The 15942-nt window shown below is 36.9% G+C and overlaps 4 protein-coding genes across 5 annotated transcripts; 2 read left to right on the plus strand and 2 right to left on the minus strand.

Moving 5' to 3' along the window:
• The first annotated feature begins 183 nt into the window (after positions 1–183).
• Positions 184–1166, plus strand: LOC105966159 (small ribosomal subunit protein cS23). The gene is made up of 2 exons (XM_012990721.2): positions 184–544; positions 794–1166. Exons 1-2 carry the CDS (start codon positions 314–316, stop codon positions 1076–1078), a joined length of 516 nt encoding a protein of 171 aa, XP_012846175.2. The 5' UTR covers positions 184–313; the 3' UTR covers positions 1079–1166.
• On the minus strand, positions 1141–3198 carry LOC105966158 (Regulator of Vps4 activity in the MVB pathway protein). The gene is made up of 5 exons (XM_012990720.2): positions 2751–3198; positions 2536–2639; positions 2236–2407; positions 2043–2162; positions 1141–1956 (listed from the first exon to the last, which is right to left on the minus strand). The coding sequence occupies exons 1-5, from the start codon at positions 2934–2936 to the stop codon at positions 1375–1377; spliced, it is 1164 nt and encodes a 387-aa protein (XP_012846174.2). The 5' UTR covers positions 2937–3198; the 3' UTR covers positions 1141–1374.
• Positions 3199–4770: 1572 nt separating this feature from the next.
• LOC105966096 (uncharacterized) lies at positions 4771–11648 on the minus strand. 2 transcript variants are annotated; one of them, XM_088818475.1, is made up of 16 exons: positions 11056–11134; positions 10649–10709; positions 9486–10549; positions 9226–9401; positions 8664–8863; positions 8390–8458; positions 7987–8059; positions 7687–7843; positions 7285–7576; positions 7091–7205; positions 6846–7009; positions 6639–6713; positions 6093–6521; positions 5773–5830; positions 5347–5398; positions 4771–5241 (listed from the first exon to the last, which is right to left on the minus strand). In XM_088818475.1, the coding sequence occupies exons 3-13, from the start codon at positions 10484–10486 to the stop codon at positions 6333–6335; spliced, it is 2511 nt and encodes an 836-aa protein (XP_088674601.1). In that variant the 5' UTR covers positions 10487–10549; positions 10649–10709; positions 11056–11134; the 3' UTR covers positions 4771–5241; positions 5347–5398; positions 5773–5830; positions 6093–6332. The 2 variants fall into 2 exon arrangements, with proteins under 2 accessions (XP_088674601.1, XP_088674600.1); XM_088818474.1 differs by lacking the exon at positions 10649–10709 and having other exon boundaries at positions 11056–11648.
• A 1114-nt stretch (positions 11649–12762) lies between these two features.
• Positions 12763–14387, plus strand: LOC148770392 (uncharacterized). Its single transcript, XM_088818297.1, has 3 exons — positions 12763–13903; positions 14021–14115; positions 14220–14387. The coding sequence occupies exons 1-3, from the start codon at positions 12763–12765 to the stop codon at positions 14385–14387; spliced, it is 1404 nt and encodes a 467-aa protein (XP_088674423.1).
• Positions 14388–15942: the final 1555 nt, after the last annotated feature.

A 15942-nucleotide genomic window follows, 5' to 3' on the forward strand; every position in this document is an offset into this window, starting at 1 on the left:
CGTGCGTATAGTGAATCAAAAGTGGGCTCAGAACAACACTACTCGAACTTGAACTAAATTCATTCATGAATTCAATGAGAAGTTTATAAAAAAAAACCACTACATGAAGGAGGCCCATTTTCTGAAAGCCCATGGGTCACGGGTCATTATTTTGACCCATTTTCTGATTATTATCATCACCTTATCCGTCACCAACACTTGGTCCAGCACCATCACACACCCAAACCTCTCTCTCTCCTCTCTCTCTCTCTCTCTCTCTCTCTCTCTCTTCCCATCTCTCTCACACAGAAAGAAAGAAAGAAAGAAAGAGAAGATGTTATCCATGGCGGTTCAACCAACTCCAAAGGCCACATTGCCATCTCCATTCTCCTCCGTCTCCAAAAACCCCTTCAAATTCTCTCCAGTCTCCGTCAAAACAGAACCCCCACATCTCCATTTCTCCAAAATCAAATCCCGCCGGAGAATCCAACCGCTGCCCGTCGCCGCCACCGAAGTAGCTGAAACAGAAGCACCCACCGTCGCCGCAGATTCTCCCGAACCCCAGGTCCACTTCAATCATCTCTACTTCAAAAAACAAAACTTTGTTTTTTTAAACTATAAAAATTGAATCTTTTTTTTTTTCTAGACTATAAAAATTCAATCTTTTTTTTTTTCTAAACTATAAAAATTGAGTCTTTCTTTTTTCAAAACTATAAAAATTAAATATTTTTTTCATTTAAACTATAAAAATTGAATCTTTTTTTTTTTCTTTAAACTATAAAAATTGAATCTTTGTTCTTTTTTTTGGTTGCAGGTGGTGGTGGAAGCAGAGGCGAAAACAATGGGGAAACCAAGGTTGGTACTGAAGTTCATATGGATGGACAAGAACATAGGACTTGGTCTGGATCAAGTAATACCAGGCCATGGCTCTGTGCCTTTAAGCCCTTATTTTTTCTGGCCAAGAAAAGATGCTTGGGAAGAACTCAAAATCAGCCTTGAGAGCAAACCTTGGATTTCTCAGAAGAAAATGATCATTCTCTTGAACCAGGCCACTGATATTATCAATCTCTGGCAACAAAGTGGTGGCAGTTTGTCCTGAAACTTATTACACATTTCACTTCTTGTATTTATGTTGTAGTAATTGTGCTTCTGTCTTTTTGGGGATAATTTGATTTGAGTTTTGCTTATTTGTTTTTTTGCTGCTTCTCTTTGATTATACAAATATTAAATGATTCACTTCACTAACGGTTTTTAGGTCGAACATAAAAAGAATAACATCACATTATATGGTACTTGCTCAAGGCCTATATATATATATATATATATATATATATATATATATATTACAAGAAGAAAAAGAAAACTCGGTATATTCCGAAATTACGTAATATTCGATCACCGTCCGCTTGATCGTCTGTTCCTCACGGAGATTGGCCTCCTATTGAAGTTCAAAGGCTCAACACCAAATGCTGCAGGATTATTATTATTAATATTATCCTGATTAATCGAGCTGCTTTTCTGCTCGTCTTCATGATCACTTTCGTCGAAATGTATGCCTCCGTCTCTTCGCTTTATAATCTCTCCCTCCTCGTCGGAAGATACATTATCTCCCTTCACATTATCATCGGAGAACGATCTTTTATTATTGGTGTTCAAAACCGGATGAATTTTCTCGTACTTGATTTCAGTTTCCACCAGACGCCCCTCCTCAAAACTAGCGGCGGTGGACAATTTTCCGGGGCGGTGATTGGGAGGGTCGGTGGATTCAGATCGAGACAGTTCCACCGCGGCTCTGGCGGCTGCCGCCGCGTAGGCGGCTGATTCGAAAGCTGCTTGTGCTGCATCAGCCACATCCTTGTATTTTCTTCCCACACTACCTCTTTCTGATCCCTCAGAATGTACTACGGGAATATCGAAAAGTAGTTGTCCCGATGACGGGCTAGTACTCTTGTGCTGAGAATATTCCTCCTTGTTTTCCTGGAATATTTGACGGACCATGATTAATATAAATTGTTTCGTAAACGTATTGAATTTAGAAACATATCGATAATTTGCTTAATTACCGCTGTGGTTTCCGATTCGTGATCTAAGTGAAGATCAATGTTGTTGTCCGAAGCGATTTCTTTGAGCACCTTCGTTTTGTCCTCCAATGTCGGCATTCTAGTAGACAGCTTTTGTATGCTCTGCCGATAAAAAGATGTATTACATATCATGTCAAAAAAAAAAATTTAAAAAGAGTGATGAATATATATTTACCTTAGGGTTAACGCCACAATGATTGCGTAATTCGACAGCTCGAGAAGCGAATTCTTTACCGAAACGGGAGGCGAAAATGGCACGAATCTCTTGAAGTTCAGGGAATTCGCCGCATCTAGTGGATGCGAAAATCAAAGTTGATACAGCTTCTCTCAACTCCTCAGGGCAAACTCTATTTATTATATCCCAAAAACAAAAAGAACCAAGACACAATTTTTATATATGAAGAGGAGCAAAATAATCAATTCAATTCAATTCAATTTTTATATATAAGAGAAAAGAAAAAGAAAGAAAACAAACTTTTCATGTTCAAAAAGATGAACCCTCTCAATAAGAAGATGGCAATAGCCTTCCAACACAACAAACACATCCAACATATTCTGCTCCTTCATCACTTGCTCCACCTGTATTTCAATATCCCAATAAATATTAATTAGAAATTCCTATGCTAGTATACACACACTGAAACACACACACACACACATATATATGTATATGAATGATGAATATTTTACCCTTAGAAGAGCTCTATCATGGTTGGAGGTTTTAAGGAACTCGACGACGTCGGAGCGAACAACGGAACACCTCGCCTGGCGCTGGTTCTTGAGGACGGAGAGGCGGGAAACGGCCAGAGCCGCCGTGGATTTGAGTTTGGAGGTTTTGAAGCTTCTGCCGAGCAAAGCGTCCATTTTCTTACCCATGCTTTTCTTATTTAACTAGCTGTGATGCTTAAAGAAAGCAGCAAGAAGCACAAACTAGAGTAAGATTAGCTATAACAACAAGGGTACAAACAAAAGTTGCTCGTTTGCACCTTTTGTTGATGACGATTGAACGAAGACCCACACTTTCACTATGTGTGTGGTGTGTGTGTTTATATATAATATAATAAAATATAGGAAGTAATATAATGTGGTATGAGGAATTAAAAATAGAAGCGTGTGGGGTTTTTTCTTGTTGATGAAGTCTTTTCCATTGATTTTTTTTTAGGGAAGGGAAGTAAATATATATACAGATGATATATAACGGCATGTACGCGGTGTGTTTTGTCGGACGTCGAAAAATACAGAGGAAACTTCTCAAGTGTCGAGCTGTCCAATTGTACAGTTCCGCTCTTCATACATATTTCCGACTTATCACACACTTCATTTTATACTACAAAATATAAAAAAGTTTAATTAATAATAGTATTTAGGGTAAATTACAACCACCCCTCAGGAATGGTCAAATTTATGAAAAAATTTCTCTTGTTTGAATAATTACACATCCATCCTTATGGTGTCAAATTCAACATAATCATCTAAATTTCGTAGAATGTGCGCTAGTTTGTCTCGTTTTGTGTAAAAATATAGTTTCTAATGCACCACAATCTGATATATACAAGCCATAAAACACATATTATAATCATCTTGCTTCAAAATGTGGAGTTTGAATGGGATGAAACATGTACAAAGTGATAATATTCCATATAATCTCGAAAATTCAACTAAATTTGAAACCGCAAGGATTGATGTATAAGAAGATTTATAGTTGAGTGAGGTGGTTGTAATTACCCAAACATGAGGGGTTTTCGTGATTTGACTATACCTCAAGGGGTGGTTGTAATTTACCCTAGTATTTATACAATTATACCACTATAAAAAGTTGGGCAAATGTACTTCAATTTTATCATTTATATCCATTGAATTCAAGTCCCCTTTTATGAAAATCTTGATTAAATTGATTTAATTAATTAGAAGTATAATATTCATGACAATATATAATATCTAAACTTTATTCTATAGTCACTCCACCGTAATAGTAAGAGTAAGAGCCCCACTTAAAGTTGAGTTTGGCGACCAACTTCAATTAAATCTTAATATTATATATATATATATATATATATATATATATATATATATATATATATATATATATATATATATATATATATATATATATATATATATATATATATAGAAGCCTATGTACAAATAAATGAAACATGTAACAACAGTTGTGGATCGACAAATGTAAGTGATACAAAAGTTGCTATAACTTGAACTTGCTGGCATTTTCACAGTGCTGGAAAGGGACAATTCGCAGCAGCAAACACGAAATTACGAAACTTCGAAAACATTGAAGGCTAAGAAAATTAAGTGGGGAAAAGAAATCACAGTTGTTTTATTTTCTTTTTTTGGGTAACCCCACAGATTAGAATTGATGACCTGCTAATCAAATCAATTGACTTGAAAAAAATGAAGTCAAGTATTACAAGGAATCTCAACTGAGATGGTCCAAATTATGCAACGTCTAGAAGAATCAAGAACATTCTACCCCAAACCCTAAGTCCAGGTGTCCATGTGTGTGTGTGTGTGTGTGTGTGTGTGTGTGTGTGTGTGTGTGTGTGTGTGTCTGTGCCTGCCTTAAGAAATTACCTCAAAACAACTGGGAAAGTATTTCTAAATTGCAGAGACAAAATTCCAAGAATTCCCACTGTAGTAAATGAGATCCCTTCAACACATCATTAACAAAGACAAATCTTTGTCTGAACGATTCCCAGAAACAAAAGAAGACTGTAATCCACATTAACACTAATAAAATAGCAATCGACATTATTTCGACAATATGCACAAGTTAGGACTATATAGACACAAACCATACTCGGGCCGTTTCAAAAGAAACCTAAATCTACTCGAAAACGAAGACAAGTCATTGAACTGATAACCAATCTGACAGTAACTAGTAATACACAACTTCCATAAATGAACTCAAGTACTACAAGACAAGACCATTGATTAAAATCAAGAGTACCATACAAAAACTGTTTGCAGTCGAAAATTCTGACCAACATTGAATTGCTTCAAAGTTACAAAAAGATAACATGACATGAATGAGTATGTGAAAAAAGACGGGACATAAGTGTGTTGTCAACCCAATTTTAACTACTGATTAAATAAATTAACGTAAATATACAAAGTACAAAAGCAGAAGTACTTACCAGGGTTGGAGAAGCAAAATGATTTTACCCTATAAAACATTTAAAGAGGCACATTATAACTAATTGCTCCAAAATCATGTAAGGGTGAATTCTTATTACGGAGAAAATTGACAGGATCAAATTGGGGCACTCACTGAAATACTTGAACACTTCAGAGCAGCAAAGAAGATCTACGCCCGTGTAATCCTCCAGAACAACCAAACCAAGGGTCAGATAAAATGCAACTTTAATAGATATAATAGCAAAAGATCTAGATACAGAAGCAACAATAATATATTTTGCGACCTAACAAAAAAAATGGCATATTGTCAAACTAACGTAAAAGAAAACAGAGAAAAATGAGAGAGAAAAAAAAAAGGATTACTCGTCAGATGTTCTGGACATCAAGAGACAAAAAGTGGAAAAAGAAAAAGAATTCTGTACAATAGGATAGACAGTCGAACATGAGTAAGATGATAAACAAGGAAGATTTAAATTCCTATTAACTACTCAAATGAGTCGAGTCTACAACAACTAAAACTAAATTTATCTATAAATTCCTAAATAACAAACCAAGGTACCTTCTCTAGAGTGCCTTTATTCATCTAAACTGGTTTCCGCAAAGCACAAGCGGATTTCCTGTACAAAAGATCACATCAGATTCTCCAGTATACAAAAAGTTTACAGCAGAATAGAAAGAACAAAGTAAATACAGAAATACGTCAGTGGGACCATTAGCATGAAATAACAAGATCACAGGGGAAATATCCACTGATAAAATTAGGTCGGCAAACAAAGATATGGTGATGAAAAAATTGAATTAAATCAATTGTTATGCAACTGTCACCATTAACAAATAGTACAAACAAAATGTAAAAATGCCTTTGGCGGGTTATCTTACAATAGAAACAGAAAACTATCGATGGAAAGAACTTCCAGTTAGATGGCTTCCCAAGATCATCTGTAAGAACTTCAACCGCGCCCAACCGTTCTGTTCTCAGATCTTGCTCCAGCACAGAGAATTCAAAGACAGAAATGCCCAATCATTACGAAAACAAAAAGATAATTATTGAGAGATCACATCAAAATGTACAAGTATCTAGTGCAACAGCAGTTCTGTAGTCAGAGATCAGCATCAAGTTCACTTGCCCGTGATGAAGGGATGACTTAGTGCTTGTGATACGTTCAACCTTTTGTCTGGATCCAGCACAAAGATCTTTTCCATAAGATCTTTAAAGTTAGCTAGCATTTTTGGGTCCTCGCCAGGAGATCCCAAAATTATTGTGCCAAAATCTTTTGGCTTGATATTAACTAACAGTCTCCTTAATGTCTGCAAAAAAGAAATTTGAAAACTGAACAAAATTGCAGGAATACATTGTTCCTGAAATGAAAATGGAATCTACATTTAAACATAGAAAAGAAAGCAATAGATAAACTGAATACCTACCTTCCTTGTCACACGATCCTCTTCTGTTGCAAGGAAATTCAAATCCTGGTCAAAATGATGATCCACGAATCCTCCCTGTAATAAAGTAGCAAGTAAGGGATTATAACCGGCAAATATCTATACAGCACCACCGAAGAGTTCAAGATATAAAGCAGGGCAGTTCAGAAGGGAGATATAGAAAGGAAGCTAAGTAAACTCAGATCTGACCTTCCGGAGCATCTTCTTTGGGAATGGGCCTTTTAGTTCCATGTGAAGGCGAAGCATGTCATTATTGGAAGGACCAGGAAAGAGAACCTTTCCGGTGTAGATCTCAAACAAGCAGCAACCCACCGACCACATATCCATGGGGTTGTCGTAAGGGAGTCCCAGAACTGCAAAACGGGAACAAGACACTATTGGTCAAGAAACAATTGTAAGTAAACCTACAAATAAAAAATAATACAATTACTTACTTATCTCTGGGGCGCGATAGAAACGGCTCACAAGGTAAGGGGTTATTTCATTTTTACCAGAAAACATGGCATTGCCAAAGTCGCAAAGTTTCAATACATTTTTTGCTTCGTTCACCTGAGATATATGCACAAAATTTAGCGAGGGGAAAAAAATAGCACATGGGAAAGAAAACTGAATGGGATGTCGAGCATACCAGAATATTATCTGGCTTGATATCACAATGAAGAACCCCACAGTTTTTCAAATGTTTCAGTGCTATCAAGAGTTGCTTTGCATATGCCCTCACAGCAGTAAGCTTCAGACCAATATTACGACCAAATTTCTTGAGAATTTCACGTAAATTCATATGAAGAGATTCAAAAACTAAACAAAGATGATTCCGATACTTGAATGTGGAAAGAAAACGAACACAATGGCGCCTGTTGTCAGGGTCTGCACCAACTAACTTCTTCAGTATCACCAACTCTTCCATTCCCGCCTTGTACCTACGTGATGAAAAGGAAAAATGACACAACAAATTAAGCCCACCTTCACATTCAATTTAGAGTTAAATAACATCACGTTTCCAAAAAATAGCATAGCCAAAATTGCTCACATTGTCTCATTATTGCGTATGATTTTAATTGCCACTTCTTCAGGGTCACCAAGTTTAGCCTTGAGATCCTTTGCACGAACAACAGTAGAAAAGACACCTTTTCCGTGAGCAGCAACTATTTCATAACGACCATCTAGAATTTCTCCAATACGGTAACCTAAATATAACAACATCAGAAAGAAACAAGGTGAGTAACCAAAAAAAGAAAAGACAGCTCAAATGAAAAGAAGATACATATATCTTCCACGCGTTGATGGAACTTTTGAGTATATAGATTACTAGATTAGTGATCATACATACCATAGTAACCTTCTGCGTCATCCCAATTGTCGTGCAGTTCACTTGTTTCAATAGCCAAACCATCTCCTTTGCCCTGTGAAGGAATTTTGTCAGCAGAAAAAGAAGTAACGAATGAAATTTCCGTTTTTCATCAAAGAGTTTTGCGTATGATAAAATTATATATATATATATATATATATATAAGGTTCGCCTACAATGCAACATATATTGAACAGTATATAAAGCTTATTTTAAAAAGTAACTGAGACAAAATTCCTAAATACCAAGACAATAAAGAAAAAAGGCAGAATATTTGAGTTTTGGCAAAGCAAAATGAACAGAATGTCAATACTCTCAAGAATTGTAACTAAATGTACGACCAAGGAACATATGAAAATGTGTCTAAATAAGAGTTGAGACTAACCGTTTTCTGAACTCCAGCAGGGGATGCTGCAAACATATCATCACAGAACATATCCACTGATCCCTCACTCTGCAAGTTTTTATTAAAAAAGAAAATAAAAAGTTAATTCTTCCAAAACAAATAAGAACCTAAAGAAGAAAGTAGGAGAAACAAAAGTAAACCAACAAAGATGCAAGAAAGTGCGACCACACGACTTTGTCTTAGCCATCAAGTGAAATATGTTACTGATTTTGAGATTGCAAGTGAACATCAAATATAACTGTATTTGACTCACCTTAGGGGTACCATCTCCAAGTCCTCCAGTTCCAGTACGCTTCTCAAGAGCAGAAAGACCATTTTGTGCAGGTGATTTACCAACAGAAAAGGATGACTCGGCATCAGGTGTATCTACGGCTTCCACTCGAATGTGAATATTTTCAAGAATAACTTCGGCAGATTCTGCATGTTTAGAAGGCTGGCCAACTTGTTCCTCAACTAAAGCACAAGAAGCAAATATCAGCAAGGCATAAATCAGCAGAAGACACGAAACATACATCCATAAAGCACTTATTCAAAGGGGAACAAAAACAGGAAGACAGTCGGTCATAAACCATATTTGAAAGATAATGCTGGATGATCTTAAAGAATGCCACGGGATTAAATCCATATAAAAAAACCCATTTGGCATGAGCTAACAAGAACTTTTGAGATGGGGCATAAGATTGCATTAAACAAATTTAACAAATTTAATTCGAAGATGGTCACAACAAACTTCAAATCCGTAACGTCTCCGGCGTTGAAATTCAAGAGAAATAAAAACAGCAGTAAATGATTCAATGCAGACAAATAACTCTTACCTGTAACTTGTGACTGAGTTCCTTTTTGTTGGTCTGCATGTTGTTTTTCGTACTTTTCGAGGATAGCTTGCCTGCGCCGCCTGCTTTCCTCCTTAATTCTCTCAAGATCATCTTCTTCCTCTTCTGCAAGTTGCATTACAATATTTTCCTGAAAGTCCTCTTCTTTGTCTTGTTCTCTGTTACCAACAAAGATAATCTAAATGATAGAGAATAAGAGAAGAATATTCAAATTTAACTAATTGTTTATGGAGACAATATACCTTTTAAGAACCTCGTCATTATCCCTATCCTCAGGATTAGGTATAGATTTTCCATTTCCTAAATCATTTCTCCTTGATCTCTCTCTATAGAGATCTTCAGAGTTTCTTCTATGCCTCGAACTATTACCCTTATCCCTGTAGACATCCTCATCATTGTCATATATTTGATGCTTGCTTGACCTGTCACTATCATTATCTCTATCATTGTATCTGTGCCTACCCCAACCGCCATCTCTAATTCCTTCACTACTTCTATCCCTGCCCTTGTTCCTCTCCTCTCTTAATTTATCTCGGCCCCTCTCCCTCTCTCTTTCCCAGTCTCTCTCTGTGTCCCTGTCTCTAGCCCTGTTTCTCACAATCTCCCTTTCCTCCCAATATCTATCTTGAGTTCTGGACCTTCCTCTGTTTTCCCCACTCTTCTCCTTCTCCTCCCTTTCTTTCTTTCTAGTCCTATCCCAATCCCTGTCTCTGCTCTCCTCCCTATACCTGTCATTAGTATCCCTGCTATAATTTCTATCCGCTCTCCCAGTAAATCTGCTAGACCTACACTCTTTTTCTTTATCCCCTTCATCATATCTGCTGTTATGTTTGTAGCTGATGTCACGGGCAACGATTCTTTCATCATCACACTCACTTCTCCGTTCCCTAGCAATATAGAATGGGTCACCCATCGTACTTGCAGTACCCACAACGGAAGTATCTTGCGAACGCGAACCCACCTTAGACGATTCAGGAGACTCCAATAAGTTACTATCAGGACCCCCTTTCATATACTTGTCATTTGAATATGGATGTGCAACAGCATTGTGTCTTTTCTCAGAACACAAAGATTTCTTTTGATATCTTCTCTCAACTTCATCATCAGTGCCCCTTCTCCTCTTACCCTCTTTGACGGGAACTCCATTATCTTTGTGGTGTTTATTTTCGCAAGTCACTTCTGCATGACCCTCAGAACGAGATACTCTCACTCTATCCACCTCCCCGATTTCATTGTCTTCCATGCTGTCCTTTCCAATGTTCTTCAAGTTTTTATCAACCCTTTCCACATTCTCTTGAGTAACTCCCTGTAAAGGAATAAAACAAAGAGTAAACCGTTAATCATTGAAATATTCAGCACATCTCTTACAGCATAAACAATCCATGCAAGTATAAACAAATCTTACAAATCATTCGAAATCCATCCATTCAGTCTTCTGGAAAGTGACAACGCCAAGGCAACTTTGCCTGGAAACAGAAGATAAAAATATAGTGCAAAGCTCCCTAATGATACCTGTGGCCTCTTTTAAGTCAACTAGCCTATTTGTAAAAAAATCTCATCATTTTAGCATCAGTTCAAAATGTCGTCAAGGATTCATTGCAATAAAATACTCAAGAAACTCACAGATATACATAAGGCAACGCTTCAAAATTTTATGTTTCTTACTGAAAACATGAATGGACTGTTTCTGTATTTGAAACTTCTAGCAAACAAAATTCAAATTGTTTCAGAAATTAAACAGACGCCAAAAATTCAGAAGTCTTTCATCAGAATTTAATGTAAAACAAAAAAGTGAGTTACATCTGAACTCACCATATTGGAATTATCGTACCCATTCATGTGAATTTCCCCCGACTCAACATCAGACTCAACATTCCTCTTCACCTTCTCAAAACCCCCATTAACATAACCAACTGGACCATCATCCTCCACAATCTCCCCTTCTTCCATGTCGTAATCCACTCTCAACACCACATCTTCACCCACGGAACTATCTCCGGCGCTCCCATTATTTTCTAATTTTATTTCCTCAACCTCGACGTGATCAACTTCTCCACCTTCCAATCCTTCCTGAGATTCCGTTCTCGCTTCCTCTTTCTCACGCTCGCTTCGGTGGCGGCGGTGATGGCGACGCTGGCGGCTGTCTCGATGCTTCCGGCGTTTCGAGCGCTCATCCGCATCGTCGGGGGAGGATGATCGGTGATGCTTCTGGCGCGTGGGCTCAATGGATTCGCTACCCATTGGATGAGGAAAACGTAATAGAGATTTGATTGAAATCTTCGAAAGGGTTTGAATTTGGGAATTAGGGCTAGGGTTCTATGAAACAACAGATTGTAATCGTGGTTACGAAGAAAACTATGATGACGCAATGTTCCTTAGCGTGGATTATGAGGTATTTAAAGGTTAAAAAAGCCTTGCTTGTTCTGAATATTCCCTTTAGACCCCTTATTTTGTGAACTATGTCAAAACCTACCCCTCTACCTTAATATTTTCTAATTTTAGCCCCTAAAATATTTTTCTTTGGAGAAAACATACAAAAAGCCAGCCCAAGCCCATCTAATAATAAGTTTTCAATCCTTAAAAAACAAAATTTCCAATTAAATTTGAAAAAAAAAAAAGGATCCGTTTCTTGTTCACAAATGGGCCTGGATTTTTATCAATTAATCTGTCCTCAAACTATTGGACCTTTTTTTTCTCCCAATCTATATATATATATAAAAAGAAAATCCTTGGCATAATATGTTGACACGTGGCGCTTTAGGGTTTTAAAACTCTAGGGCAGTTCTTATAATTTTTTGATAGTTTTAGGACTATTTTGCAACAAATAAAACAAGTTCTCCTCCCCCAACTGCATGTATAACCTCTCACGACATTTATTTTTCCGAAAACTTCTTTTCATCGGTTTCTCGAAACTTCTTTCTTATAACTTCTCAATTCAAATTGCATATCACATCTTTATACCAACTCGAATTAATTTAAAATTCTTTCCGCTTGAATGAATAGCATAAATAAATCTTTCAAAAATTATTGAAGCCGGGCACAAGAATGTTCGAAACTGTCGTTTTCGTGCATCCAAATCCTCAAGAGGTTAGTGATAGTCGGATTTTATGCTCAAATTTATTGGGTTTTTTTATAAGGTGTTAATATATATATATACTTTGTATATTGATAAATGTAGGTGTAATTTTACTTTCATGTTATATAGAAGTTGTTATTATTAAATAGCACTTCTTGATTAGTTAAAACGCGTTTTTACATATTGGATATAAATATCCAATCCCTTCACATTGTAACGGTAACTTTCACAATTCTGTTAGACAATGAAGTCTTCTTCTTCCCCGTATCTTCTTCTCCCTATCTTCTTCTTCTTCCTTCATACTGGTAATCAGTAGGTTTACATGGTATCAGATTAGTAATTTGATTTTTCGCTTCCGCACATTCTTCAATTGATCAGATCGCGATCAATTTCTTCAATTGCTTTTCAATTCGACACTTTACGAGTTCTGATTTCTCATATCCATGGCGGCAAATCGACGAGTTGATGATGTTTCCAGTCCGTTTTATTTACATCCGTCCGATGGTCCTGGGTTAGTTCTCGTTTCGCAGCTACTCTCTGAAGATAACTTTGCCTCTTGGAGTAGAGCGATGCAGATTTCGCTTACGGTGAAGAACAAGTTAGGGTTCATCAATGGTACAATCACTGAACCGAGTCGAGACGAAGCTGTTCTTCACAATGCCTGGGTACGAAATAACAGCATCGTTATTTCGTGGATTTTGAATGCTGTGTCAAAAGATATTCAGGCCAGTATCATGTACTCTGATTCTGCTCACGAGATGTGGAAGGATCTCAATACCAGGTTTTCACAAACAAATGGTCCGCGAATTTTTCAATTACGTCGGGAATTGTCTAATCTGACTCAAGATACACAATCAGTTAATGTGTATTTTACGAAATTGAAGGCTATTTGGGATGAATTATCCAATTTTCGACCCTCTTGCACATGTGGAGCTTGCACTTGTGGTGGTGTTCAGAAGCTTAATGAACATTACAATTTAGAACATGTAATGGCGTTCCTCATGGGGTTAAATGAGTCTCTTACTTCCACACGTGGCCAAATTCTTCTCATGGATCCATTGTCGCCTATAAACAAGGTTTTTGCTCTTGTATCTCAAGAAGAGAGGCAGAGGTCTATTCACTCTTCCCATAATGAAGTGCAGAATTCCTTAGCTTTTTCAATTCGTGGTGATCAGTCTGTTCAACGGTCTGTTCACAATCAAGTTTACACATCTGGACCTAAAAGAAAGGAAAGAGGATTTTGCACTCATTGCAACATCTATGGGCATACGATTGATAAATGCTACAAGCTACATGGATATCCCCCTGGTTATAAAGCAAAACCAAGATACTCTTCTTTGCCTCAAAGCAGATTTTCTGTTAATCAGGTGTCTGCCATGGAGTCTCCACTCGATTATGCAACTTCAGGGAGTACTTCTCAATCACCTTTTGTTTCTTCTGACCCTGTTTTGGCTAACATGTCTGCTGCTCAATGTCAGCAATTGATGGCATATTTTTCTAACCAAATGGCTGCCAAGAAACAGGTTCCTACTCAGCAATCTCATGGTGATGAGGCTGAAGCTGCACATATTTCTTGTGTGTCAGGTATCTGTTTAGCAGCTTCTCTTCATGCATCTTTTCAGCCTCATTATTGGATCATTGATTCTGGGGCTTCTAGACATATATGTAATGATAAAACTTTATTTTCTTCTCTTCATAAAGTCAATTTTGCTAGAGTTATTTTACCAGATTGTTCTCTGGTTGTTGTTGAGTATATGGGAGATGTGTGTTTATCAGATGATCTGATTTTGAAAAATGTTTTTTATGTTCTTCTTTTAAGTTCAACTTAATATCTGTCAGTGCTTTGCTTGACAATTTACCTCACAGTGTTATTTTTGATTCTACTTCCTTTCTTATTCAGGACAAGTTCTTGAAGAAGATTGGCAAGGGTAGCAAAATTGATGGTTTATATGTTCTTCAGCCTCACAATGTTTTTACTGATATTTTTTGTAATAAAGTTTCTGCCACTGTTTGGCACAATAGACTTGGGCATATTCCTCAGTTGAAAATTAGATATTCTGTCTACTAAATTTTCTTTAGCCATGGATAAGCCTAAGAGCAATTCTTGTTGTTACATTTGTCCTATGGCTAAACAAAAACGTTTGAAATTTCCTATTAGTTCTACTGTTTCTTCTCATATGTTTGTTCTTATTCACTGTGATATTTGGGGGCCTTACAGAGTTGAATCTCACAATGGTTACAAATATTTTGTTACTCTTGTTGATGATTATTCTAGGTTTACTTGGGTTCATTTGCTAAAGTCTAAATCTGATGTTTTGACTGTTATTCCTGCTTTCTTTCATATGGTTAAAACTCAGTTTAACTGTAATATTAAGAGTTTTAGGTCTGATAATGCTCATGAGTTACAATTCACTCAGCTTTTCTCTCAGTTAGGTGTTCTTCATCAGTTTTCTTGTGTTTACACACCTCAACAGAATGCTGTAGTGGAGAGAAAACACCAGCACATTCTTAATGTTGCAAGATCTTTATTGTTTCAGTCTCATATGCCTCTCACTTTTTGGAATGAATGTATTTCTACTGCAGTTTTCTTGATAAATAGAACTCCTGCAGCTAAGCTAAATAATCTTTCTCCTTTTGAATTGTTGTACCCTGGTAAGTTGTTTGATTATAATTCTCTCAAGGTTTTTGGGTGTTTGGTTTTTGCTTCTTCATTGCCAGCCCAGAGGTCAAAGTTTCAGCCTAGAGCCAAACCTTGTGTGTTCTTGGGTTATCCAGTTGGCATCAAAGGTTATAAGTTGTATGATTTACAGTCTCATCAAGTAATTATTTCTAGGGATGTTGTTTTTCATGAACACATTTTTCCTTTTGGTGATCAAGATATGAATTTTGATAAGTATTCAGCTGCAGATTATTCTGTTCCACCATCTGTTGTACCTATTTCTACTGAGTCTGATATTGTTGCTGACTATCCTTCTAGTTCTGTTCCTCCACAGGTCACTGATTCAGTTCCATTACCTCCTCAGACTAGGAAGTCTTCCAGGAACACTAAGGCTCCTGCCTATTTAGCTGATTTTAAGTGCAACTCTATTATTGGTTCCACTTCTCTTTATCCTATTTCTAATCAGGTTGCTTACCATAAGCTGTCTGCAGGTCATTTTGATTATGTCATGAATGTTTCAGCTGATACTGAGCCTTCCACTTATAAACAAGTTGTGAAGAATCCTTTATGGGTTCAAGCCATGGATGCTGAGCTTCAAGCTTTGGAAGATAATCATACTTGGACCATAGAGCCATTGCCAGCACATAAACACACTGTAAGTTGTAAGTGGGTGTATAAGATTAAAAGAAAGCAAGATGGCTCAGTAGACAGATATAAGGCCAGATTAGTTGCTAGAGGCTTCACTCAACAAGAAGGGATAGATTTTATTGATACTTTTTCTCCTGTTGCCAAGTTAGTCACAGTAAAGATTCTTTTGGCTTTAGCTGCTATTCATAATTGGGAGCTTCACCAATTAGATGTTAACAATGCTTTTTTGAATGGTGATCTTAAGGAAGAAGTTTTTATGGATATTCCTCCAGGATATAAGCATTCCTCTACTGTTTTGTCTAATTCTAGATTAGTT

This window comes from Erythranthe guttata, chromosome 5, assembly GCF_056151865.1.
Source record: "Erythranthe guttata isolate IM_541 chromosome 5, IM_541, whole genome shotgun sequence".
NCBI lineage: Eukaryota > Viridiplantae > Streptophyta > Magnoliopsida > Lamiales > Phrymaceae > Erythranthe > Erythranthe guttata.

What these genes read in the sequence shown, in the direction of transcription:
- LOC105966159 (XM_012990721.2), top strand. Translation starts at nt 314, where the DNA reads ATGTTATCCATGGCGGTTCAACCAACTCCAAAGGCCACATTGCCATCT. An exon ending in CAGATTCTCCCGAACCCCAG is followed by an intron (nt 545 to 793) that starts GTCCACTTCAAT and finishes TTTTGGTTGCAG; the next exon opens with GTGGTGGTGGAAGCAGAGGC.
- LOC105966158 (XM_012990720.2), bottom strand. Translation starts at nt 2,936, where the DNA reads ATGGGTAAGAAAATGGACGCTTTGCTCGGCAGAAGCTTCAAAACCTCC. An exon ending in CATCTTTTTGAACATGAAAA is followed by an intron (nt 2,408 to 2,535) that starts GTTTGTTTTCTT and finishes TATAATAAATAG; the next exon opens with AGTTTGCCCTGAGGAGTTGA. An exon ending in ACGAATCGGAAACCACAGCG is followed by an intron (nt 1,957 to 2,042) that starts GTAATTAAGCAA and finishes CAAATATTCCAG; the next exon opens with GAAAACAAGGAGGAATATTC.
- LOC105966096 (XM_088818474.1), bottom strand. Translation starts at nt 11,484, where the DNA reads ATGGGTAGCGAATCCATTGAGCCCACGCGCCAGAAGCATCACCGATCA. An exon ending in CTGCTGGAGTTCAGAAAACG is followed by an intron (nt 8,060 to 8,389) that starts GTTAGTCTCAAC and finishes ATTCCTTCACAG; the next exon opens with GGCAAAGGAGATGGTTTGGC. An exon ending in CTATCGCGCCCCAGAGATAA is followed by an intron (nt 7,010 to 7,090) that starts GTAAGTAATTGT and finishes CCCGTTTTGCAG; the next exon opens with TTCTGGGACTCCCTTACGAC.
- LOC148770392 (XM_088818297.1), top strand. Translation starts at nt 12,763, where the DNA reads ATGGCGGCAAATCGACGAGTTGATGATGTTTCCAGTCCGTTTTATTTA. An exon ending in ACATATTTCTTGTGTGTCAG is followed by an intron (nt 13,904 to 14,020) that starts GTATCTGTTTAG and finishes CTCTTCATAAAG; the next exon opens with TCAATTTTGCTAGAGTTATT. An exon ending in ATGATCTGATTTTGAAAAAT is followed by an intron (nt 14,116 to 14,219) that starts GTTTTTTATGTT and finishes TTTCTTATTCAG; the next exon opens with GACAAGTTCTTGAAGAAGAT.